The 23719-nt window shown below is 38.5% G+C and overlaps 2 protein-coding genes and 2 non-coding genes across 4 annotated transcripts; 3 read left to right on the forward strand and 1 right to left on the reverse strand.

Moving 5' to 3' along the window:
• Positions 1 to 113: 113 nt before the first annotated feature.
• Positions 114 to 2469, reverse strand: LOC105040599 (protein LATERAL BRANCHING OXIDOREDUCTASE 1). Its single transcript, XM_010917193.4, has 3 exons — positions 1771 to 2469; positions 1221 to 1572; positions 114 to 833 (listed from the first exon to the last, which is right to left on the reverse strand). Exons 1-3 carry the CDS (start codon positions 2295 to 2297, stop codon positions 606 to 608), a joined length of 1107 nt encoding a protein of 368 aa, XP_010915495.1. The 5' UTR covers positions 2298 to 2469; the 3' UTR covers positions 114 to 605.
• Positions 2470 to 6253: 3784 nt separating this feature from the next.
• On the forward strand, positions 6254 to 6326 carry TRNAF-GAA (transfer RNA phenylalanine (anticodon GAA)). The gene has a single exon. It is a non-coding gene; the product is annotated as a tRNA-Phe (tRNA).
• Positions 6327 to 6486: 160 nt separating this feature from the next.
• On the forward strand, positions 6487 to 6559 carry TRNAF-GAA (transfer RNA phenylalanine (anticodon GAA)). The gene has a single exon. It is a non-coding gene; the product is annotated as a tRNA-Phe (tRNA).
• A 1928-nt stretch (positions 6560 to 8487) lies between these two features.
• On the forward strand, positions 8488 to 22481 carry LOC105040608 (ABC transporter G family member 42). Its single transcript, XM_019855523.2, has 23 exons — positions 8488 to 8849; positions 9219 to 9428; positions 10040 to 10124; positions 10197 to 10356; positions 10828 to 10904; positions 11062 to 11115; positions 13236 to 13326; positions 14235 to 14536; positions 15228 to 15509; positions 15610 to 15926; positions 16053 to 16213; positions 16926 to 17035; positions 17311 to 17461; positions 18430 to 18534; positions 18683 to 18861; positions 19055 to 19387; positions 19677 to 19967; positions 20086 to 20169; positions 20410 to 20543; positions 20731 to 20958; positions 21056 to 21227; positions 21607 to 21861; positions 22001 to 22481. The coding sequence occupies exons 1-23, from the start codon at positions 8503 to 8505 to the stop codon at positions 22268 to 22270; spliced, it is 4398 nt and encodes a 1465-aa protein (XP_019711082.2). The 5' UTR covers positions 8488 to 8502; the 3' UTR covers positions 22271 to 22481.
• Positions 22482 to 23719: the final 1238 nt, after the last annotated feature.

Genomic DNA, 23719 nt, shown 5'->3' on the forward strand with positions numbered 1-23719 from the left:
TTTGTCAACTTTAGCCAACATGATAAATAGCTCGCAGAACCGACCTAAGATAATAAAGAAGTCTGAGTTTGATCTAAGTTTAGATTGAGATCTAATATCAAATTGGATGAGATATAGGTGCTGTCTAATTCGATTCAATTCAAATGAATACAAATGAACAAAAATTTCTAATAAGATGGAAATCAATCAAACCTTCTCCACAACAACAACAAAATATAGAAGCAAATTTTCTCTAAGGTTGCTTGCTGCCAATATATCAACATCCAGTTTCTTTTTCCCCACTTTTGATCTTTCTTCCTTTCCATCAAATAAAAGTGGCATGTAATATCATGCAAAATCCAGTTATCTACACCATGAGAAACGGTGGTCAAAAGTATTGTTCAAAAAGACAAACGGGAAAGCTGACAACCAATCTCCAAAAACGATCTCCGGGGCAAAACAAAATGCAGTCCGCATGCCTTCACTCTCTGCAATTACTCTCACACTCAGTGTGCTCGCGGAAAGCAATGCTCCTCAATGCAGAAGGTATGAGGATGCAGCAGTCCTTTCTGACAAGCGACAAACAATATTAACTCGAAGGGAAACACAATTATTGCAGTCAAGTATCAGATGCTGCCGTATAGATAAATTATAATGTGACACAGAAGAATCAAGCAAGCTGCTATCATGACTTGTTGAGCGAGCGAGATGGTTTTTTCCCCACGCACAGTTGGGCGAGTGTAGGTACGGATTGGATGAGAGTAGAGGAAAGAAATGGAGATGGAATCATGGTGGCCACCATCCTGGAAAATAGGCTTTCCAATCACGTTCTTGTAGAGCCCACCACTGCATGCCTGGAGGAAACAAGTGGGGAGATCAGAAACTCCGTTTAATGATGGGAATGTTGGCAAAGGGTTCATGCGTGTGACGATGATAAATTAGTGTATTGAATTTTCTATTGATTTGACAGTACTAAAATAATACAGACACTTCAAAATAAAAAAATTGAACAACTAGTCTATAACCATTACGTTGCTTTTTTTTTTTCTTTTTTTCTTTTTTTTTCCGTTGCATGATAAAGATTGGAGTGATAGAAATATATCAATTGCACTACTATTTTATTCAAGGCGTCGTTGTTTTAGCATCGTTCTCTCTTGAGGTTTTTTTTTTTTTTTTTTTTTTGAGAAGAAAGAAAGAAAAAATTTGCTCGTGTGAAATAATGAGCCTTGTAAAGCAATCACCTTGATCTGGTTACCGATGGTGATTATAATCGCCTCCTTGCCAGGATAAAACTGAAACCAACCTCTCTTCGAGTAGATGTGAAACTCGGAAGCCCCTTCGCAAAAATGCATGCAGAAGCTGTGCAAGCAATCCAAGCTCCTTACCGCCATTCGTAATACTTCGTTCTTTAATCCACCATCCAAATCATTCCGACGGTGCTTATGGAGGCAAAGAATGGAGCCTTCCATTTCCTCTTCCCTTCTCCTCTTACTGCACATATGAGCACCACCAGCACCATTAATCTGTAACAAAATCTCTCCCATTGTGCTTGCAAGCTTCTCAATCTCCACCCATAACCCATCAATTTTATCACTGGAAAGGCAATTCGGTATTTTTCAATACAAAATAAAGGCAATTCAGAAATAATAAAGGTAACCTCACTCACTGGTGATCTGATTACTTTATAACGTAGCATCAGCTCACAGCCGTCCGATCACGATCAAGATTCATCACTCGTGATGAAGAGGTGAAGGAAAGGAGGCGGGAAATCAGAGTTTACGTTAGATTTACCTGAAATCCTCGTAACCTGGAGCCCAAATTCCCGCCAATTCGTCTCTCATTCTACTCCGATACCACAAGAACTCCTCGCCTCCCTCCTCCTCCTCTAGTTCAAATCCCCATCGCTTCTCCGGCGACCTCGCCGTCGCCTTCTTCTTTTCCGCCGGAATCCTGAACGCCGCGGCTGCCGCGACCTCGCCGGTGGCGATCAGATCCCGCGGGATGCCATGGTTCACGAGCTGGAAGCACCCAAACGCCGACCACGTCGACTTGAGAAGCTCCATGGCCGATCCGTCATTTTGCGGCGATACCAATGCCTGGAAATTGATCTCTGGAGGATTCCATGGCGTTGCATTTCGGGGGAAGATCCGGTCCGGCAAGTTTAGTTTGGGGACGTGGAGGGAGTGGGTCAAAAATCCGGTGAGCTCGTCCTTCTCCTGTGATTCCGATCCGTCAGTGGGTGATCCGGCAACCGGAGACGGCGGTGGAGCACGGGATTCTGGTAGGTGGTCTGGAGGATCTCTCGCAGATGTAGCCATGAAGGTGGGAGAGAGAGAGAGGAGAAGTTTTCGCTGGGAGAGTAAAAGAAAGGGAAAGGGAAAGGAAAAGAGGAGGGCCGGTGAGTGGGGGACGGAGGAATGATGGCATGTCTTCCAAAATCTCTCTAGCTACATCCAAGGTGAGGATTCTCGAGAGCTCTTTTTCTTTCAGCTTTTATTTTAGACTATCTTGTCTCCTGGACTTTAAAAGATTTCAATGTCAATCAACCAGAAGAGAGTACCCGGAGTTTCCTATGAAAAAGAAAGGAAAAGAAAAGGAAAAGCGTTGTTGCAGCCTTGCGGGGAATCTCAATTCACATTTCACACTCTGTTAGGGTTTTTAAAGAACTCATTTGGAAAAGGAAAATAATGAACTGCAAATCTGATTTATTGGAGTAGGAAAAATATGAGACAATGTGTGAATCCTGCAGTTCTTGATGAGTTTTCTAATTGAAGGATTATGATATGTCTCAGTGTCTTACATATTGATGTAATCTAAATTTTTAAATAGGGCATCGCTTGGAGATTGTTGATTGGTAAAGTGAAATGGTTGCGTCATGGTAAGGAAGCTGAGAAAGCAAATTTTTAAAAAAAAAATGTTACTATCATATTTTTTTGAAGAATATTTCTTCAAGGTTGGTTTTTCCTGTGTCACAAGGTTTTTACTCTTTCCAAGAATCTGGTTTTCTTTTCTTGACTTCCTAGCTTCCTTCGTTCACTCCCTATTCTGGCAACCATGCATCAAAGCGTTTTTTCTCCTCTATCTTTTATTTTTTAGAGTCTTTCTACTGTGGAGAAAACTTGAATTAGATTATTTTTTCATTATGCAGATTTTTTTAAGAAAAAAGTGGGTGAAGAAAACGATCTTTTTTTACTAGAATTCGCTTTATTGGCTTAATTATTTTGTGATATTTGTGGAACAGTGAATGAGAAATAGTTTATTTCACTGACAAGGACTTCTACAGAAGTAACAAAAGACATCATCAATTAGAGCACACCTGTTATAACCTAAACATACAAGTTTATCCCAATCAAACCAGAAGATAAAACATTGACCTGATGCATTTTCCAATTAGATAGATTTATCCCTATACATCTATCTAGAGTAAACGTATCATCCGCTTTCATAAAAAAATAATTTTGTCAAGAAGTTGTATATTTTTGGTACATTATCCATGAGCAATGCCACCTCAGAGTTAAATTTTCTGGAATACTCTCTAATTCAAACTATATCCACTTCAGGAAACCTCCCACTCTCGCACTCCATAATGAAACATACCATACCCTATATTTAGGTTTGACAGATGTTGGTACATTTAAGGGAATCTATGTAGTCTGGTGCAGTGCCAATGCAGTTAAAAAGGAAATTTATGTAGATAGTTTTCCTATTACAGATTGTAATGCTGCTGACATGGATAGTTGGGGTTGTGGTTTCCTTTAGACCTTAGTGAGGGATCAAACAAAAGAAAAAGAAAAATGAGGAAATTTTGAGCTTGATTTAAGGCTCTCTCCTTATTGCAGGAGATAAACTGACCTTAGGGGATGTGGAATTGGTTTTGGCCTCTGATCACTCTTTCTATATTGCCTTTGGTTTGCAGTGATGATATTCACCCAGCTAAGACCAAAGGGTAATCAAGCTTCAACTCACATGCTTCCTTTTCATTCTTGGCAGGTTTTTTTATCTCTTCAAGTCACTCTTACCGAAGAGGATTGATCTCCAAGACATTAATCAAACCATGTTTTTAAGAGACTGATTTAAGGCTCTCTCCTTATTGCAAGAGATACACTGATCTTCAATGGATACATGGTAGACCTAAAAAATCCTAACACCTAACTCATGTACCAGCTCAGATTTTTTTTTGATGAAGTACGACCTCAGATTTGAAGAATCAAAACAATTTGTAAAGTTGTTGCCACATGCCCTGGCAGAGGAGAAGTATTCTCACTCGTCTCTGATCACTCTTTCTACATTGCCTTTGGTTTGCAGTGATGGTATTCACCCAGCTAAGACCAAAGGGTATTCAGGCTTCAACTCACATGCTTCCTTTTCATTCTTGACAGGTTTTTTTTATCTCTTCAAGTCACTTTTACTGAAGATGATTGATCTCCAAGATGTTAATCAAACCATGCTTTTTTATGAGAGCATCTCATACTATCTCTAGAATGCACTGGTAAAGTCTCCATCCTCTTGTATGCTGTGGTACAATTTTTATTGCCTTTCTTTGCATTCCAGAGATTCCACCATCACTGATGCTTTGTTAAAAAACCTAGGCGTGCTTTTGTCTGATGTTATATGTTGTTCTATGAGTCTATGATATGTTCAAGATTTCATTTATGTCTTCGTTCACCCTTCTTTTTTTTCCTGTTGTACTATATTGTGAAGCATGCTCAAAGACTGATCTATTTTATTTAAATGAATGGAGCCCAATTAAGTCCTATGCTGCCTCAAAATCTTGGTTCTTGGACCTTCTTTGTTGAAGGACAGAAAATTATGATTGAGGACCCACCTTTAAAATGTGTTTTAAGCGATATGGCGCTTTTTGGCTGGTGGATGATGGAACTTCGGACTATGTCAAAGGTTTTGCAGGTGAAAGGTTCTTCTGAGGCTTTTGTCGTTAATGTTGGATGTGCTCTCATTGAAAAATGAACTGTTCTAACCATACATGATCCGAGCACTGCTGGGGAGTTTAAATACCTTGCTGCTTGAGTCTTTCAAAAGTGACCAGTAGTGACTGTAGTGAGGCACAAACTTGGTGTGCGAATATTTGAAATTAGAGAAGAAATAAAATGAACTGTTCAAGAGCATTTTGTATGGAATAGGACGAGAAAATGCTAGTGTTTTTCCTATAATTTTATCTGAGGACCAATGACTTGATAGATTTAACTTTATAAATTTGTTAAATTTCTCTGGGAAATTTTTGTGGAATTTCATTTGGCATGGAACTAGTTTATTATGGATTGCGCTTGATAATCATTAGTCTTGAAGGAGAAAAGGAGGTTGAGATGATACTGTGAACTTGGTGAAGCGTGGAATTTTTCTTTTAGTACAAATGCAAGGTGTAATATATTATGAATAGGCTCTTGAGAGTGCATAAGTGCACTTGCTGAACATGTAGGGTACCATGCAAATTGGTTCTGAGAATCTGGGCAACATCTGAAATAAAAAAAAAAAGAGAATCTGAGCGATGTCACAAGGGAATTTCTGCTGAAACGCTTCAAGTTACTGATGGATTGGACAGTGGACAGAGATTTTGCATTGGCTCACTAAATACCATTAGAAGTGTTGTCATTGTCATTCCTTTGAGAGACTTTGGTGAAGTGATAATGTTCGCACCCTTTCTTTACAATGTGGTTACTGAAGCATTACATCGCATTTGTGGTATGAGATGAAAGACTGTTAAAGTAATTCATGATGGACGAAGGAGAATGAAAGCTGAAATATACAAATAGTGCTAATGGACTCGCCGAAATTTAATTCGAGAAATTTATTTGCTGAAGTGCCAGATTGGGGTCAACTTTGGGATCAGTATGAATTTGGACCATATATTGGGTTAGATTTGTTTCCCGGCACCAGCCAGGCATGTGGGGTCAGATTCTAATACTGTTGATGAATCCACCCTGACACCGGATCTTTAAGGCTAAAATGCTATTGCTAACTCTGTTGACAGGAAAATTTTTTAATTAAAAAAAAAAAACCTAAATTAATCGATGAAAACAGTTACAAATTAAGAAAAAGGACCCTGGTGTTCTACAGATGCAGTTGGTATTACTTCAATTTTTGATGGAAGTTAGTCATTATGTAAATATTCTCTTTTTTTGATCTCCTAAAATAATGAAAATAAAATACAGTTACAGATTTTTGGATTTTCTTTGGATTTTCTGGTTAAAGAGATTGAAAATTCAATTACATCATCCTTATGAATATCTTTATTTCCATCGCCAATAGGTTTAACCAAGCGGGGATAGCTCAGTTGGGAGAGCGTCAGACTGAAGATCTGAAGGTCGCGTGTTCGATCCACGCTCACCGCAATTTTTTAATTATAGCATAATTAAAATTAAAATTATTTTTTAAATTATATTACTATAATATTTAAATAATTTATCAAGCCGCAATTTTTTAATTATAGCATAATTAAAATTAAAATTATTTTTTAGATTATATTACTATAATATTTAAATAATTTATCAAGCGGGGATAGCTCAGTTGGGAGAGCGTCAGACTGAAGATCTGAAGGTCGCGTGTTCGATCCACGCTCACCGCATATTTTATTTTATTTATCTATTTTGGATGAGTAATTATGCTTGATTTTATGTTTAATATTTAATTTAATTTATTTATTTTGGATGGGTAATTACCCAAGAGTTTTTGGGTACAAATTTTTTATTATTTATTTATTTTGGTTTTGGATGGGTAATTATGCTTGATTTTATGTTTAATATTTAATTTAATTTATTTATTTTGGACGGGTAATTACCCAAGAGTTTTTGGGTACAAGTCTTTTGTTATTTATTTATTTTGGATGGGCAATTACCCAAGAAGTTTTTGGGTACAATTTTTTTGTTGTTATATTATATTATATTTATTTATTTTGGATGGGTAATTACCCAAGAGTTTTTTGGGTACAAATTTTTCGTTATTTATTTATTGTGGATGGGCAATTCCCCAAGAGGATTTTGGGTGCAAGTTTTTTGTTGTTATATTTTATTTTATTTATTTATTTTGGATGGGTAATTACCCAAGAGTTTTTTGGGTGCAAATTTTTTGTTATTTATTGATTTTGGATGGGCAATTACCCCAGAGGTTTTTGTGTGCAAATTTTTTGTTGTTTTATTTAGATCAGTTGTTTGCTGACCTTCCATCGACTCTGTCATGTACCTTAGTCAGAGAGAGTTGAAAACCAGAGGGTTTTAAATTTCCACACTTGCTAGGGTAAAGTTATAGTTCGAGACTGTGAAAGGAAAGTCTCACATTTTTTTTTTTGGTAAAGAAAGAAAACTCTTTCATTCATAAAAAAGGCTCAGATACAGGATTTCACTTGCAGAATGATTGGAAAATCCACATGATATGTAGAACTGTCTATGGACAATAATGACCTGCTAGCCCCATCCGAAACCAACGCAAAATAAGCTATGGGATTGTGTATGGGTTCTCAAATTAAATGCAAATCCTTTACTGGGTTAGGTTTGGGTTTGGATGGATTCATACTCTGAAATACCCGATGCCCGATTTATGATTTACATTCCAATTTTTTGTTACATTATTATCTACTTATTCAAATAAGATACTCATAAGGTCACCATCTTTGTTGTAGGCATTGTCACGCAGGTGCATCTTCATATTAAATAAGATAAATTATTCACACCGGTTAGCTAGTGTCCTTTATGACTCTTTACCAGTTCCATTGGCATGACCGTTACATAAAACTAATGACATTATTATTAGTCGATGCTTGATGCAAAAAATAAGCTTTGATGCGAGCCAGTTCACCTCACCGTGTAGTGTGACAGCCACCTCCAATCGACGGACAATGGATATGCTCCCCGTAGGCAGAATAAATGATGATTTAGATCGATTGATTGGGTTAGCAGTGGAATCTTAAGTTGGATCGTCTTTACAAATGGCACAGATACCAAACTTTTGGTGGTTTCTTGGGTCGACGGCAGATCATTGTTGAGCCTTATGCTAGTAAGCATGCTTCTGAGCGTCCGTTGCCAGGTTGGATGTTTGTTGTGCCTCCTTGTGCTTTTGTCCTGAGTCGCACCGAGTCCAAGAACCAAAAAAAAATGAAAAGAACTCGAAACATCCCTTAACTAAAGGCCCAAGGAATTTTATTGCCAGTTCCGTCTTCGTGATACCTTTCTGTCTTGTTGCTCTTCTTTTCCCATAAATCAGGTGGCTAACTTCTAACCTCATTCATTTAAAAAAGAAGATACCTTTCCGTCTTTATTGTAACTTTCAGAACATTTTATCTGTCGTCTTGCCGAGATGTTAGTTCCCCGCTCACAAACAGAAGAGTTAGCAAGCAACAGAGCACGGAGCAACCCTATTAAATTACAATGCAATACTTTTCCAAAAAAATTAGCTTCCTCCTCCTTCTCCACCGGCACCTCCCTCTCCGTGGCGCTGTGGAGAGCCAATAGAAAAGAAATAGAGAAACAAAAAGGTGCAAAAGATAAGGGAAGAGCGAAAGGTTAGCAGTCCAGAATGGAGAGTGTGGAGAGAGCGTGGGACTCGATCAGCCGGAGCCTAAGCGTGAGCATGGAGGACGCGCAATCGCGGTCGCTATCGAGCAGGAACCCCATGGTCGATGACGACGAGGAGGCGTTGCGGTGGGCTGCGATCGAGAAACTCCCCTCGTTCGACCGCCTCCGGACTGGCATCCTCCGGACGGTTGTGGATGCCGAGGACGGGCAAATGCAGTATGAGCACAAGAAGGTCGATGTACGGACGCTGGGGCTTGCCGAGCGCCAGGAGTTCATACAGAGGATCTTCAAGGTCGCCGAGAAGGATAACGAGCGCTTCTTGAAGAAGCTCCGAGCTCGGATTGATAAGTGAGTACTTCTCCTACTGAGTTCTTTTTTACCTTTCAAAAACCACCATACAATGTCAGTGCATTTACTTACTAATTATTTCAGATTCTTGATGAGAATAGCATCTAGATATTTGGATCTTTTTGAGTGTGTAGATATCTGGAATATTACTCATAAACTTTCTTCAACTTTCCATCTCAGTTGAAGAAAGCTACGATATCATGCTTTCAATACTTTTAAATTGAGTCAGCTCGGATGATCTGGAGTTCATGTTTAGAGTTGTTAATTACTGCTGTCTTTCTCCTCTTCTTTTCCCATTTGGAAAAAAAAAAAAAAAACTAAACTCTAAGATTGGCTTTGGTACATAATTTTCTTTTGACTTTCTTTCAGGGTCGGCATTGAGCTTGCTACGGTAGAGGTTAGGTTCGAGGACATCACAGTTGAGGCTGAGTGCCACGTGGGGAACCGAGCACTGCCCACACTCAGCAACGCGGCAAGAAATGTTGTCGAGTCCGCCATGGGGCTGCTGGGCATAAGCCTTGCGAAGAGAGCCCACCTCACCATCCTCAAAGATGCAAATGGAATTATAAAGCCCTCAAGGTAAGTTCAAGTATGCGGGCCTATTTAATCCTGAGGACCTATAAGAAGACGAAATTGTGCAATAGAATAAGAGCAACTTAGCCAAAATTGAGGACCATATATATGAGGTAAACTTGCACCGAAGTGAGGTAAGAGTTAATGGTATTGGCAGCGTAGAGAAGAGGATAAATGATTTCTTGGAAGCAAATTATTGGTTATTCTTAAATCATTCGCAAAACTTTAAACAATCTACTCTTCATACCCCAAAATTTATAGACTTCTGCAGCTCAGTTCTATCTAGAGAGAAGAGAACAACACATCGCAATCATGGAATGGACAATAAAATGTTTTTTTTTTTTTTTTGAATATATAGTCACTGAATGGACAATAAAGAACTCAGTAATAATATATTTGCTATCATCGGATGAATGGGACATGGATTGTCCATTATTGTTGGGTTAGCTGGTGATATTGACAACATTTCTATGAGATATTTGATCTCCATCGATCGTGGAACAATTGAAATGATCAGCTGATCAAAGGAAAATAACTTGCATACATATCGAGATTTCTTTTATTGTTTTATTAAAAATTAATTAGCACTAATTTTTCTTTTTTCCTTTTCCTTGTAGAATGACACTTCTATTAGGTCCGCCTTCCTCCGGGAAGACCACACTTCTACTAGCTCTGGCCGGAAAGCTAGATCCAGGTCTGAAGGTTGGCAACTCAGCTCTTGCTCACATCCGGTGCTGCTCTTTTCCTTTTTCTAAGACACCATTAAATTTGTAGGTGAAAGGAGAGGTAGCATACAACGGGTTCAGGTTGGACGAGTTTGTGCCACAAAAGACGGCGGCTTACGTTAGCCAGAACGACATCCACGTTGCAGAGATGACCGTCAAAGAGACGCTTGACTTTTCTGCCAGGTGTCAAGGCGTGGGCAACAAATACGGTATAAATTTCATAAGTTTTATTTTTGAGTTACATACCCGAGAATCTATAGCATTTTTATTTATTCGGATTTAGAATTAAAAACGGCCATTGTAGCGGTTTCCGAAGCCTCCTATTGTTAGAGTGAGATGCTCACAAGCATGTGGGTGAATGTGCATGCTGTTAGGATTATATTTTTCTAAATTTGTAGTAAGATAAATAAAAGAGAGTTAAATCAGATGAGTGTAGTATAAAGTATATTTAAAAGCATAATTCAATGATCATAAATTTTGATCCTTCTTTTAATGACAAAATTATACCTTGCACCATATACACCAATATGACCATAGGATATAATTTCTGGCAATGTTGTTATAGGAGCACTGTTCTAAGCCTTGAAATCGGTGCTATCGATACTATAGTTTTTGTATATGTGTCATCAGATCATGTTGGGACTAAATAATTGATGACTACCAACTCATATCTTGTGCAGAGCTACTAAGTGAGCTAGCGCTGAGGGAGAAACAGCAAGGTATACTGCCAGATCCTGAGGTGGATCTCTTCATGAAGGTGTGGAGTTAAGGATTAATTATTTAAACGGGGAATGGATTTACTTTTGTCTTTCATGGGCTTCTTTTTCTTTTTCTTTTCTTTTTTTTGTACTTTTTTTTTTTTTTACTTTTTTGTTTTTGTGATGAAGTGATTCTTTACGTTTCTTTCCTGTCAGGCGACCGCAATGGAAGGTGTCAAGAGCAGTCTCCAGACGGACTACACCTTGAGGGTATCTCACTTGATCTCCATCTAGGCTCCATGGACCCAGCTTGGCCTTTTGCTATTCTAGGCTGGCGGAAGGGTTTCTGGGTCATATGGTACTGATTTAAACATAGCTGTGATTCATCGAGTATGCCGAGTAAAGTCTCGCTGGGACTATCGTGCGAGAGTATTACAGAGATGTGCACTTAAAGCCTCCAAATTAATATGAAAAATTGATACCCTAAACTGGACTCGAGCAAAAGGTACCAGTAACAAAGTTCATAAAGTCTCCAATTACTGACAGTAATACGGTGGCCTTTGTCCTCTCTTATATTAAAAACATATTATAAAATAATTTGATGCTATACAAATTATATTTATAATATATTATTGTAATAACTAATAACATTTCAATATTATATACTATAATATATTTACTATTATATCATATATATGACAGTATGAGTCATTATAATCATAATAATAATAATAACACTAAATGTTATAACAATAACTATTATAGTAGTTTAATACTACAAAAATTATTTGATATTAAAATAATTATGTATATCATCATAATAATTAATTTATGTTTTATGATATTTTTATTAAAATATATAATACATGTTTAACATATCAAGATCCTATAAATTTCAACCATCTGAGAATGATGAGAGGGCTCTTTCTAAATCTATTTTCAATTACAATAATTCTTGTAATTGTAACTGCAAAAAATTTTACTGGCAGCTCTAATTGGAATATCTGTAATTAAATAACAACATTTACAACTGCAATATATCTAATTGCAGGTAAACAAATAGTTGGAAATAAAGTCCTATACCTATGCCTTCTTACCAACTAGGACAAATTAAAAGATCAAAATACCCATATCAAAGCCCCAAGAGTTCGATACACTATCGCATTGAGAAATTTTTTGTACATCGCATGCGGTGTAAAAAAATATACCGTCCCATCTGATTAGGCCATATAACTATCACTTTTCAACGTGCATTTAATACTTGCAGTTTTATTTTTTCGTTTGAAATTTTGAATGATGAAAATGTTTCTTCTCTTCTAAAAAAAATATGACATTCTGTTGAGATATTATGATATCCTGCGGTGAAATTATAATTTTCTGTATAGGATGTCATAATTTTTTTATAAGATATCATAATTTTGATAGAGATATTTTCATCATTTAAAAATTTCATGAAATTTTCAATGATTCCTTTTTATGATGTCCCGTGAAAAAATTATAACATCCTGTGCAGGAAATCATAATTTCACCAAAGGATATCATAATATCACTACAGGATGTCATAATTTTTTCAGAAGGGATGAGCATTTTCGTCATTCAAAATTTTAAATGAAAAAAGAGAACTGTGGGCATTAAATGTGTATTGAAAAGTGGTAACTATATAATTCAATCAGATGAGATGATGTATTTTTTTTACACCACATGTGGTGTATAAAGAATCATTATACTCATGGGCCAGGCATGGGCCTCGAGAAAATGCGGTCACCTAATGGGCCGGATACGTAGTCTTATAAAAGTGGATGTGCCTTGATCAACCCGAACGGCCGTTCTACAACCGACAAAAAAATTTCTAAAGTCTAGACCCGATATGATGGACCTGGGTCCCGCCGAGATCCACCCGGTGATGTGTCGGGTCAGGGTCTTCACATATGAAATCCGAAGCCCATTCGGGTCTGAGTGGATCAGGCCAAACCCGCACCTGAATCCGAACCCGAACCGACCGCTCACAGGCTTGTTACCATGTCGTTTTTCGAAGAAAACTCGCTACAATGTCTTGGATTCAAATGGGTTGCAAAAGCGCGCAGCCAGGCTCCCAAACTCGACCCAGCCTTAGTTTAGAGTCTTTGGACGCGCGGCGTGGGATGGTGATATTAGCTTCGAAAGGATCGCGCATGGGATGTTCGTTGTTTTGCCCAAGAGAAATGGGATAATAGTCGCTGCCAATAATGCGTGGCTTACCTGCCACAATGAGCTGTATCACCTAGCAGAAAGGTTTTCTGGAGCTTTTGAGGGAGAATGTCTTTCTTTTTTTTTTTCTCTCTTCCTTACTGCAACTATCTGAAATGATGTTGAATTTATATTGTGACACAATGTTGATGGGGTGGTTGCAGATACTTGGGCTGGACATCTGTGCCGATACCATTGTGGGCAGTGAGATGATGCGAGGAATATCGGGTGGGGAAAAGAAGCGTGTCACCACAGGTTTGCGTCCTTCAAATATTCCATTATTATGACAATTTTTAAATTATGGAACATTGAATTGGACGAGCCTCTACCTATCTAATTTGGATCTGCCGTAGTGCTCATGAACCTCCTTGTAGCCTAACATTTGTAATTTATTGTATAATAAGCAGTGGTAGCATAATGCATAAATCTCAAGCCTTGTTACTTTTCCTTCAAGATTTCTTTGTTACTGAAGCATTTCTCTTGTATAATAAATCAATTTTGCATCATCATTGCCATGTACATCGATTGCTGCATGAGAAACATCAGGTGAGAAAGAAAAGAAACAACTAGGGGATGCAATTAAAATATGGACTGACAATTGGTTTATCTGTGTGATATTACCATGCCAAATGGAAAGCTATTAAGAGAAGAGGTATAAGGATGAAGAAGTCAGAGATATCATGTGTGCATTGAAACCAATCTTCTAAGCCTAAAGTCTACCTATATTGCACTGATGCTTCAAGGAAACTCCTTTCTAATACTTTCTAGAGCAGTCCTTCTCTGTGCTCTTTACCTGTAAAAGAATCATCTGTATTTATACATGGGGCTGTATTGAAGTGTTGTCTACAAGCGAAAGCAGAGTTCAACCTACTTAAGTTCAGTAAAATCTGAGCTTCCAATTTAAGGAATCTTCCTTGTTAGCACATGCCCCAGCCCGGACTAACCTAACCCTCCAGACAAACCAAGACCTCGCTTACCTTCCCTGTCAGAAACTTCTATCCTTTTATATTTCTATGTATGATGGTTCTTCCAAGGTTTGTAGCATGATCTTTTTGATTTTTAATATCTATCAAACTTCATATAATACTTAGATAATTATATAAAGGAACATATATTTTTTATCTGTAGCTCATCTGATCCTCTCCTATGATATTGGAATGCAGGGGAGATAATTGTAGGTCCAATCAAGACCCTTTTCATGGACGAGATATCATCAGGTCTTGACAGCTCCACTACCTTCCAGATTGTGAAATGCCTGCAGCAGATTGTTCACCTAGGCGAGGCCACAATCCTTATGTCCCTCCTCCAGCCTGCCCCTGAGACCTTTGAGCTCTTTGATGATATCATATTGCTCTCTGAGGGACAGATAGTCTACCAGGGGCCCCGTGAATATGTGCTCGACTTCTTTGAGAGCTGTGGATTCCATTGTCCTGAGAGGAAAGGTGCTGCTGATTTCTTGCAAGAGGTAAAACAACATGATCCTCCTTCAGTACATAGCTCGTAATTAAAAGGTTCCTGACCTACATGAATTTAGAACTCCAATGATGAAACTAATTTGGCTATTAACTTCAATAATTTGTAGCCTCTGATTTTTCATTGCTGCTTGTAGACTGCAAATGTATTACTTTTAGTTTTTCATGCTGCTTTGGGTGTAAAAAACTTGCCATTTTAACTTACTCCAGGACCCTGATTTTCAGCTGACTTGTTTAACCTTAGCTATTCGCTGCTTCCAGCTGACCTCCTGAGCTCTAGTTATCTGTCAACTTGGTGCCCAATGGTTAGTGGTTTTGCTTTTTACAGAAGTCATATAACTTCCTGTATTAGTGATAAGCCTTACTGTCAAAAGTTACAAAACTATAGTTGATTGTAGGATTTTTGACTAATGCTTGTGCCTGCTAGAGATGTAGTGGAAGTCATGCATCTGTAACTCACTAAACAAGTGCTGACTGCAGTTCTGCTACTATACTTATTAGTTGGTGTCATAGAAATCACATCATTTATACTTAATATGGATTTCCTACTTGGTTCTAGTTATTGACTGTTTTTTATTAAGTAAAAGTCATACTACTGAAACTTGTGATGCAGCTTAAGGTTCTGAATAATCATGTCTTGCTGGGAAGAGTGGCAGTTACAGTTGTTTTATGATATTTGGATAGGTTACCTCAAGGAAGGACCAGGAGCAATACTGGGTGGACCAGAGAAAGCCTTATCGCTATGTAACAGTTTCTGAGTTTGCCGCACAATTCAAAAATTTTCATGTTAGCCAGAATCTGCAGAAGGAGCTCTCCATCCCATTCAATAAGAAAAAGAGTCATAGGGCAGCTCTGGTCTTCTCCAAGCAGTCTGTTTCATCATTAGAGCTTATGAGAGCCTCCTTTGCCAAGGAGTGGCTTCTTATAAAGAGGAACTCCTTTATCTATATTTTCAAAACTGTTCAAGTGAGTAAAGATTCTATCTTGAGATGGTTTTACACTTCTTATCATGAGATAACTACGAAGGCAATTAATCATTCATTGTTTTGTTACCTGCATCTTGAAGATTATCATAGTGGCAATAATCGCCTCAACAGTGTTCCCAAGGACACGAATGCATTCAAGGACTGAAGATGACGGTGCCCTTTTTATTGGAGCACTTATCTTTGGCTTGATCACCAATATGTTTAACGGGTTTGCAGAGCTATCCCTGGCCATCACAAGGCTCCCAGTGTTATACAAGCATAGGGATCTCCTCTTCTATCCATCATGGACCTTTACCCTACCAAATTTTCTCTTGAGGATTCCCATTAGCATGCTAGAGTCAGTTGCTTGGGTTGGCATGACTTACTACTTTATAGGATTTGCCCCTGAAGCCAGTAGGTAATACTGATCATCTTCATCTGGCTTGTCTAGCTTTTCTAACTTATGAAACTTGGATGTAGAAACGTGAACATAGAAAATTACTGATCTGTCTTGCTTTACTAAGAAACATCACTTTCTGTACAGGTTCTTTAAGCAGCTGCTCATATTTTTCTTGATCCAGCAGACGGCAGCAGGGCTCTTCAGGCTTATTGCAGGAGTGTGCAGGTCCATGATCATTGCCAACACTGGTGGTTCTATTGCTGTCCTCTCCATGTTTGTCCTTGGGGGTTTTATCTTACCAAAAGGTTCTCAACTTGTCATCTGTATTCTTCACCACATGCCCATATTCCACCAAGAAATTTCTAGGTCCCAAAATATATAGGAATTAGATATCTTGCATTTAAGTAAAACTGGTCAAATGTAAAATCTTTAGGGTATAATTTGTGGCTATGAAAAAGCTGAAAAAAAAAAAAAAAAGCAGTCCATTTAGTCTCCAAATTTTCTGCGGGGTTCATTGCAGTTGCTGGTATTGATCATGCCATATAGGAAACTTGCAATGATTGTGCAGAGACTCTGTAAAATTTTTAAGGCAACAATCGTTTCAATCTTCATCTGTTGCCATCCATTAAACTCAATAAAGCACAGTAGCATTCATTGGGATGGCAATAAAATAATGTTGGTTTTCATTCTCAAATCACTTCTTAATTTGATGATTTATCTGAGTGCTTCTAAAGAAGATCAAAGCTTGAGCTACATACACCTAAATGTGAAAGATGCCTCCTAACTTCATACAGCACAGGTTCACTTGATGCGTGGGTCCCACTTATTTCTTAGATTGGAATACCCTCAACTTGAAGGGATAGCCGAGGTACACAGCATGTATTATTGCTATTGACCTACACATGGTGTAGAGCTGGCACAGCTATCCTAATGAATCCAACATATCATTGTTTCAGCCTTCTATTTTTTGTTTTTTTCTTGAAAAAGATGGGGTAAATATATTTTCCTTGTTGGCAGATGTTATTCCAAAATGGTGGATGTGGGGTTATTGGGTTTCACCTCTATCTTATGGATTTAATGCTTTAGCTGAAAATGAGATGTTTGCTTCCAGGTGGATGGATAAATTTGTAAGTTCTTTGTTCCCTTCAAATCACATAATATTTTCTATAGTGACAGGTATATCTTCAGTTATTACATCAGAAGAAGTGAATAAATAGAATACCCTCTTAGATATTGATATCTTGTAAGCTATAGTGTTAAAGCCTGCTTTGCATTGTTGCCACTTAAACTTGGAGTCTAGTGGTAGGTCTATCATGGTATCAGAGCTAGAAGACATGGATTCAAATCTGCATTAAGGCCAATTTTTTGTCGTTTCCTTGACAAGTTTATTTCATATGAACAGGCACCTGATGGTAGGAGGTTAGGAGTGGCTGTGCTAGAGAATTTCAATGTTTTCACAGATAGGAATTGGTACTGGATTGGAGCTGGCACTCTTCTAGGGTTCACCATCCTCTTCAATGTGCTCTTCACATTTTCACTCGTGTATCTAAATTGTAAGTAACTGGATTTTGTGTAAGCAGTTAAATATTTTTTATTTATAAGTATATGATCATATATTCTTCCCATGGGCTTGCCCAATCATCTTACCATCAGTTTAAGCTGTCGTATTGATACTCACAAGGTTTAAAATAGAACCGGCATGGCAGGGTATCCACAAAAGGTGCCGATGGCATCTGCCTCTGGCTTTAGAATATCCATGAAGGTTGCAGATGCATTGGCCTCTGGCCCTAAAATTTACCCCTGGATTCATTGATTTATGAAGCTTCACTCTTTCTTTTTATTTTGAGCTTGCAAGGATTTGGCGGACCCATACTTATGCATAGGTTGAAGCACAACATTCAAGTGATACCTCTTGAAAACAACAAAATAACCACTCATTCTTCTGCCTAACCAGTAAGGGCCTACAATTTCACAAGATAAGCACCACAACTAACCGAAAATGCTCAAAGAAATAAGGTTTTGAGGGCAAAAAATGCAGTCAGCAACACTCTGTCTGTCTAGACTCCTTACTGTAACATATTCAGCAGCAAGCTAAAGGAGCAGGAAAAAGCCATACTTGAGAGAACCTCAGACTAGAGATCATCATCTGATCCATCAATTAAAGAAGCAACCTGAGTACCAATACTCGCTGAACACTAGAAGATATGCTGTGACCAGAAACTGTAAGAAGTGACTTCAAAATATCAGCACCCTTTAGGAACTCCTTTTTTGGAACAGCAACTTTCAGTCACACGAAAACATGGGGCAGAATGATCTGCTTGGAACTCTTTGCTTTGTAGGAAAATGTAATACTGTTTCTTGCTAACCAAACTTTCCAGCAGACACGTAGCATCACCAAGTCCCAGGACGACTTTTTCTCCTTATGAATCATCTTCTTCCCAATTTTGTTCGCAAGGAAAGAAGTGTGGCAGCAGCATTAATGTTGGGATGACATTGTTTCCTTTTTGTTGTTTAATGATAGCTTTGGGAAAACCGCAAGCTGTTATATCTGAAGAAACCGCCATTGAAATGGAAACCAACCAAGGAGGGAACAAGGAACCTCCGAGATTTAGAAGGACTGGGTCAGGTAAAGAATATATACCTCGAGCTTTATTGGCAAAAGATGAAAATGGGACCCGTAAGATTTATTTAAGCCAAATCAATTAGTTATCAGAGTACAGCTTATGACTAATCATGTTCTAGGGTTTAAGACCATGATTGCTTGATTCTTTCAGTGGAAATGATGATTGGTCATGTAAGTAGCCGTTCCATCAGTGGTTCACAGAATGGGCCTGTATGGGATATGTACAGCAATGCAGCTGCTGGTGTTGCTCTGAAGAGAGGAATGGTTCTTCCATTCACACCACTATCCATGTCCTTTAAGGACATAAACTACTTTGTTGACATGCCTGCGGTGAGCTCTTTTCTTTCTTAAGCTCTGTTATTTACCTGAAAATGAAACTAGCTTGTGCTTCAAAATGACATATAGGGGTTGATGACCATAGTTTCTCGTATCCTATAGTCAGCAATTCTGTGTCTCTATTGTTATTAAGGCATATAAGTCTTTGTGGTTAACAAGAATTGAGAGATTATTGTTGCTTTGACAGGAACTGAAGCAGCAAGGAGTGACTGAAGATAAGCTCCAACTGCTGAAGGGGGTGACAGGGGCTTTTCGTCCTGGGGTTCTGACAGCGCTTATGGGTGTTAGTGGGGCTGGAAAGACAACCCTTCTGGATGTTTTAGCAGGGAGAAAAACAGGTGGCTGCATTGAAGGTGATATCCGAATCTCTGGTTACCAAAAAAACCAAGTGACTTTTGCTAGGATATCAGGGTATTGCGAACAAAATGATATCCACTCTCCCCAGGTCACTGTTAGGGAGTCCTTGATTTTCTCAGCCTTCCTACGCTTATCAAAGGAAGTCACTGATGAAGAGAAAGTAGTAAGTACCGGTGCTTCTGTTGTTCTCCAATTTTGACCTTTATCTGTCATTTAATTTGATAAAAAAGTAAAAAATACTTTGGAAGGGTTTTGAGATATTTTAATGAAGTACATGACAGCATTGCAATCTTACTAGTAAGGGAATCGAGGAGGGAATTAAAAAAAGAAAGAAATGAATAGATGTGCAGACTTCTGGGGCATATATTCTCATGGCACTTCAAATTTCTATGATTATACTGATGACCATGACCATATGTCAGGTTGATTGACTGGGTTTTGTGTGCCCTCAGAAATTTGTTGAAGAAGTGATGGAGTTGGTAGAGCTTGATGGTCTCAAGGATGCGATTGTGGGCCTTCCAGGTGTCACTGGGTTATCAACAGAACAAAGAAAGAGGTTGACGATTGCAGTAGAGCTTGTTGCTAATCCTTCAATCATCTTTATGGATGAACCAACATCAGGTCTTGATGCAAGGGCAGCAGCCATCGTCATGAGAACTGTGAGAAACACTGTTGATACAGGAAGAACAGTCGTCTGTACAATCCATCAACCAAGCATTGACATATTTGAAGCCTTTGATGAGGTGATGATGCGACTCTATTTTTAAAACTGTAACTTTAAAGTTATTATGTATATATTCATTATCTTGTAAAAGTACATGCCTATGCTCATTATCTTTTTTTTGGTTTTTTTAAAAACAGTTGCTATTGTTGAAAAGAGGAGGCCAGATAATATATGGTGGACCTTTGGGCCGTAACTCACACAGACTAATTGAATATTTCGAGGTTTGTTGTCTTTACAGTTACTCGTTTCTGATTTATCTATGGTTGAAGCTGTCTTGCTTGATCATTTGGTTCATTATTATGACTATAGTGTACAGCTACTCTTGGTCTTTGTTTTTATCTTATCAGCAACAACAATAATTCTATTATGGAGGACTCTTACATCAAAAGTTAAAAGTTTAACTTAAAGAACTCAAACAAGACACTATTTGGCTTTAATTATAAATATTTTACATTTATCAGGCAATTCCTGGAATTCCAAAAATCAGGGAAAAGTTCAATCCTGCAACATGGATGCTGGAAGTGAGTTCCACGGCAACCGAAGTACAACTAGGAATTGACTTTGCTGAGCACTACAAATCATCAACTTTGTATCAGTAAGTGAAATGCCACTTCTATTGAAAACAGGAAGTCAGTGCATTTGTTATACCAGAAAGTTGCCTTCTATGTTGGTCATTTGTGTTTTGCACCAATATGCAGCAACCATTTATTTTTCTGCATTTGTTGGTAAATCGTATATTTCTGAACTGACATGCCCCTTGTAATTACTACCATTTCTTATAGGCGTAATAATGTGCTGGTCAGAGAGCTGAGTAAACCACTCCCAGGTACAAATGATCTCTACTTCGCAACACAGTATTCCGAGTCCACCTTCCGGCAATTCAACTTCTGCCTTTGGAAGCAATGGTGGACTTACTGGAGGAGCCCTGATTACAACCTTGTTAGATTTTTTTTCACATTGGTCACTGCACTACTAGTTGGAACAATGTTTTGGAGGATTGCCCAAAAGAGGCATGTCCTTGTGTTGCTAAATCTTGCCACATCTGTTCCATCAATGGATTTTATCCTTAGCTGGAATATGACATTATTGTGCACCACGGTGCTGCAGGGACAGTTCATTCGATCTTATTACCAGCCTGGGAGCCATGTATGCTGCAGTTTTGTTCGTGGGATTTAATAACTGTTCAACAGTGCAACCCGTCATAGCAATTGAGAGGACTGTGTTCTATCGAGAGAGGGCTGCTGGGATGTATTCTGCTTTACCATATGCCTTAGCTCAGGTAAGAAGGCTATAGTAACATGATTGTGAAACTTCAAGGAATAAGGAATTAAATCGATCAGTCACTCTATAACATTTGCTTGTTTACTGCTTTACCATATGCCATAGCTCAGGTAAGGAGGCTACGGTAACATGATGGTGAAACTTCAACGAATAAGGTCATAAATCCATTAGCAACTCTATAACATTTGCTTGTTTAGGCAGACAACGTAAGTGAGGTTTTTGTAGTACATGATCTAAGGGCATTCTTAAAGTTACTTCAATCTGCAAAATGAGTAAACTACATGCACAGCTTGAATTGCATATGTGCATGCATTTTGAGGTACTTGCATACGAGGAAGTAAATAAAGTGGGTTTAATCCATGTTCGCTCTAATGCAGGTGGTTGTGGAAGTACCATATGTGCTCATTCAGACTGTGTACTATACACTCATCGTATACTCCATGATGGATTTCCAATGGACGGTTGCAAAGTTCTTCTGGTTCTTCTATGTTACATTTTTCTCCTTCCTCTATTTCACTTATTATGGGATGATGAATGTTTCAATCTCGCCGAACTCTCAAGTAGCTGTGCTCTATGCTGCAACCTTCTTTACACTCTTCAACCTCTTCTCAGGCTTCTTCATCCCGAGACCGGTAAGTGAATCTTAGTGGTATAAAATGCATGTTGATATTTCCTTTTATTCTTTGATCAAATAAAACTATATTCAAGTCTACTTTCTCTCATCAGCATGTTGCATCAACCGCTGATATTTCTTGCTGGGTTAAATTGTAGAAACTTCCCGTATGGTGGAGATGGTACTACTGGGTTTGCCCGATATCATGGACAGTTTATGGGCTAGTTGTAACACAGTATGGTGACCAAGAGGATCTTATCAAGGTGCCTGGTCAGCCCGACCAGATAATCAAATTTTACCTCAAGGACCATTTTGGATATGACTCTGATTCTATGGGTGTTGTAGCCACAATGCTGGTTGGATTCACTGTCTTATTTGCATTTGTATTTGCTTATGGCATCAAGAAATTGAACTTCCAACAAAGGTAGAGAATGGCCAAGGAACCGAGAAATTCAGATAGCAGATCAAATTTACCACCACTGGACATTCCTTTTTAGACTGTACCTCCACTGGAACAATTTCATTTTTCCCTCACTGTCAACAGAGACTGTGACATGCTTACGTAGGATTTCGGAGGCATTGTTTCCTTTCCTACCATTTGTAAATACACAAACAAATATAAGAACGTTGTCTTGTGGATATGGTTTGAGGTTGTGTTTGGTAAAATCAATGCCGTAGTTAGCATTGTCAATTTTAAAGAATTGAAGGATAAGAGAGATAAAAGTATATGGGTCAAATAGAAGGTATCAATATTTTTGTTTGTTTTAAAATTTTAGAGAGCCCGATGAGTTGTGGATGTGGATGAAAGATGGAGATTTTTTTTTTTTTTTCGTGTTGGTGGGGGGGGGGGGGGGGAGGGGACAGAGTGCAGCAGGTTTGGAGTATCTAGAAGTGAAAAATAGAGGTCTACGTGGATTATACATCCTGTGGATATCCGTGGACGAGAGAAATTAAGGATGCTCCAGTTACAAAATTTAACAAACAGTATCTAAAATGGTATATTTTTTTCATGTGTGTGTGTGTGTGTGTGTGTCATGATAGGAACAATCTCTCCAATAAGTTGTAGTTCTTGCTTTAATTGGCTTGTTTATGAATACGGCCAGATGAAACATAAACTCTACATTTTCCCCAATGCAAGCTGCATGATATGGCATCCTATAATTTGCAATGCTTTTCTCGGGGTTTTGCTATGGTTCTTCTTGACGGTTTTTTCTATGGAAACCATGGATGATCCTAATCTTATTGAAGGGTAAAGTAGGAACTAAAATGGTAATTTCCATGTTTCTTATTTTTTAACCGATAGATCTGGATCTCTGTCTTCATCTCCCTTCTCCCTCTCCACCACTACCACCACCGTATCCTGATCTTGGTCCCATGGTGGCTTCAGCGACCGCGCTCATCTCCCTCGTGTTGGTTGTGCTCCACTGCTACAGCCTTCCTGTGGTTGCACTGCCCTCATCGCCCAAGCCGAACCAAAATCCCCTCGACAAAGCTCCCTCCGGTTCTAGTACTCCTAGCTCCACCACGCCACTCTCCTCCCCTTACCGCAAGCTCGGCGAGGGCAGGGTCGACACCATCTTCGACGGCCCCCTTTGGCCACAAGATTGCCATCAAGATCAGGAGTTATGACTCCCTCCAGGAGTGCAAGGAGAATGTGTCGTCTAAAATGAGCTAAGCGTGTGCAAAAAACCGGCCAAACCATCAATTCGCTCTGAACGGTGTCTTCAATTCGGATTATATAGATTTTTTTATATGTATATTTAATCTGATGTGGGTTTGAAGCCTTGAATAAAAAAAATTTGATCCATTTTGGATTTAAATTTTCAGAAAATAAATTCAAACCAATCCAACCCAAACCATATGCTGTTAAGCAGAAA

The sequence above is a fragment of the Elaeis guineensis genome, chromosome 2, assembly GCF_000442705.2.
Source record: "Elaeis guineensis isolate ETL-2024a chromosome 2, EG11, whole genome shotgun sequence".
Lineage (NCBI taxonomy): Eukaryota > Viridiplantae > Streptophyta > Magnoliopsida > Arecales > Arecaceae > Elaeis > Elaeis guineensis.

What these genes read in the sequence shown, in the direction of transcription:
- LOC105040599 (XM_010917193.4), bottom strand. Translation starts at nt 2,297, where the DNA reads ATGGCTACATCTGCGAGAGATCCTCCAGACCACCTACCAGAATCCCGT. An exon ending in CCAGGTTACGAGGATTTCAG is followed by an intron (nt 1,573 to 1,770) that starts GTAAATCTAACG and finishes TTGCCTTTCCAG; the next exon opens with TGATAAAATTGATGGGTTAT. An exon ending in CCATCGGTAACCAGATCAAG is followed by an intron (nt 834 to 1,220) that starts GTGATTGCTTTA and finishes TGTTTCCTCCAG; the next exon opens with GCATGCAGTGGTGGGCTCTA.
- LOC105040608 (XM_019855523.2), top strand. Translation starts at nt 8,503, where the DNA reads ATGGAGAGTGTGGAGAGAGCGTGGGACTCGATCAGCCGGAGCCTAAGC. An exon ending in CTGCTGATTTCTTGCAAGAG is followed by an intron (nt 14,537 to 15,227) that starts GTAAAACAACAT and finishes ATATTTGGATAG; the next exon opens with GTTACCTCAAGGAAGGACCA. An exon ending in GGGTTTTATCTTACCAAAAG is followed by an intron (nt 16,214 to 16,925) that starts GTTCTCAACTTG and finishes CCTTGTTGGCAG; the next exon opens with ATGTTATTCCAAAATGGTGG.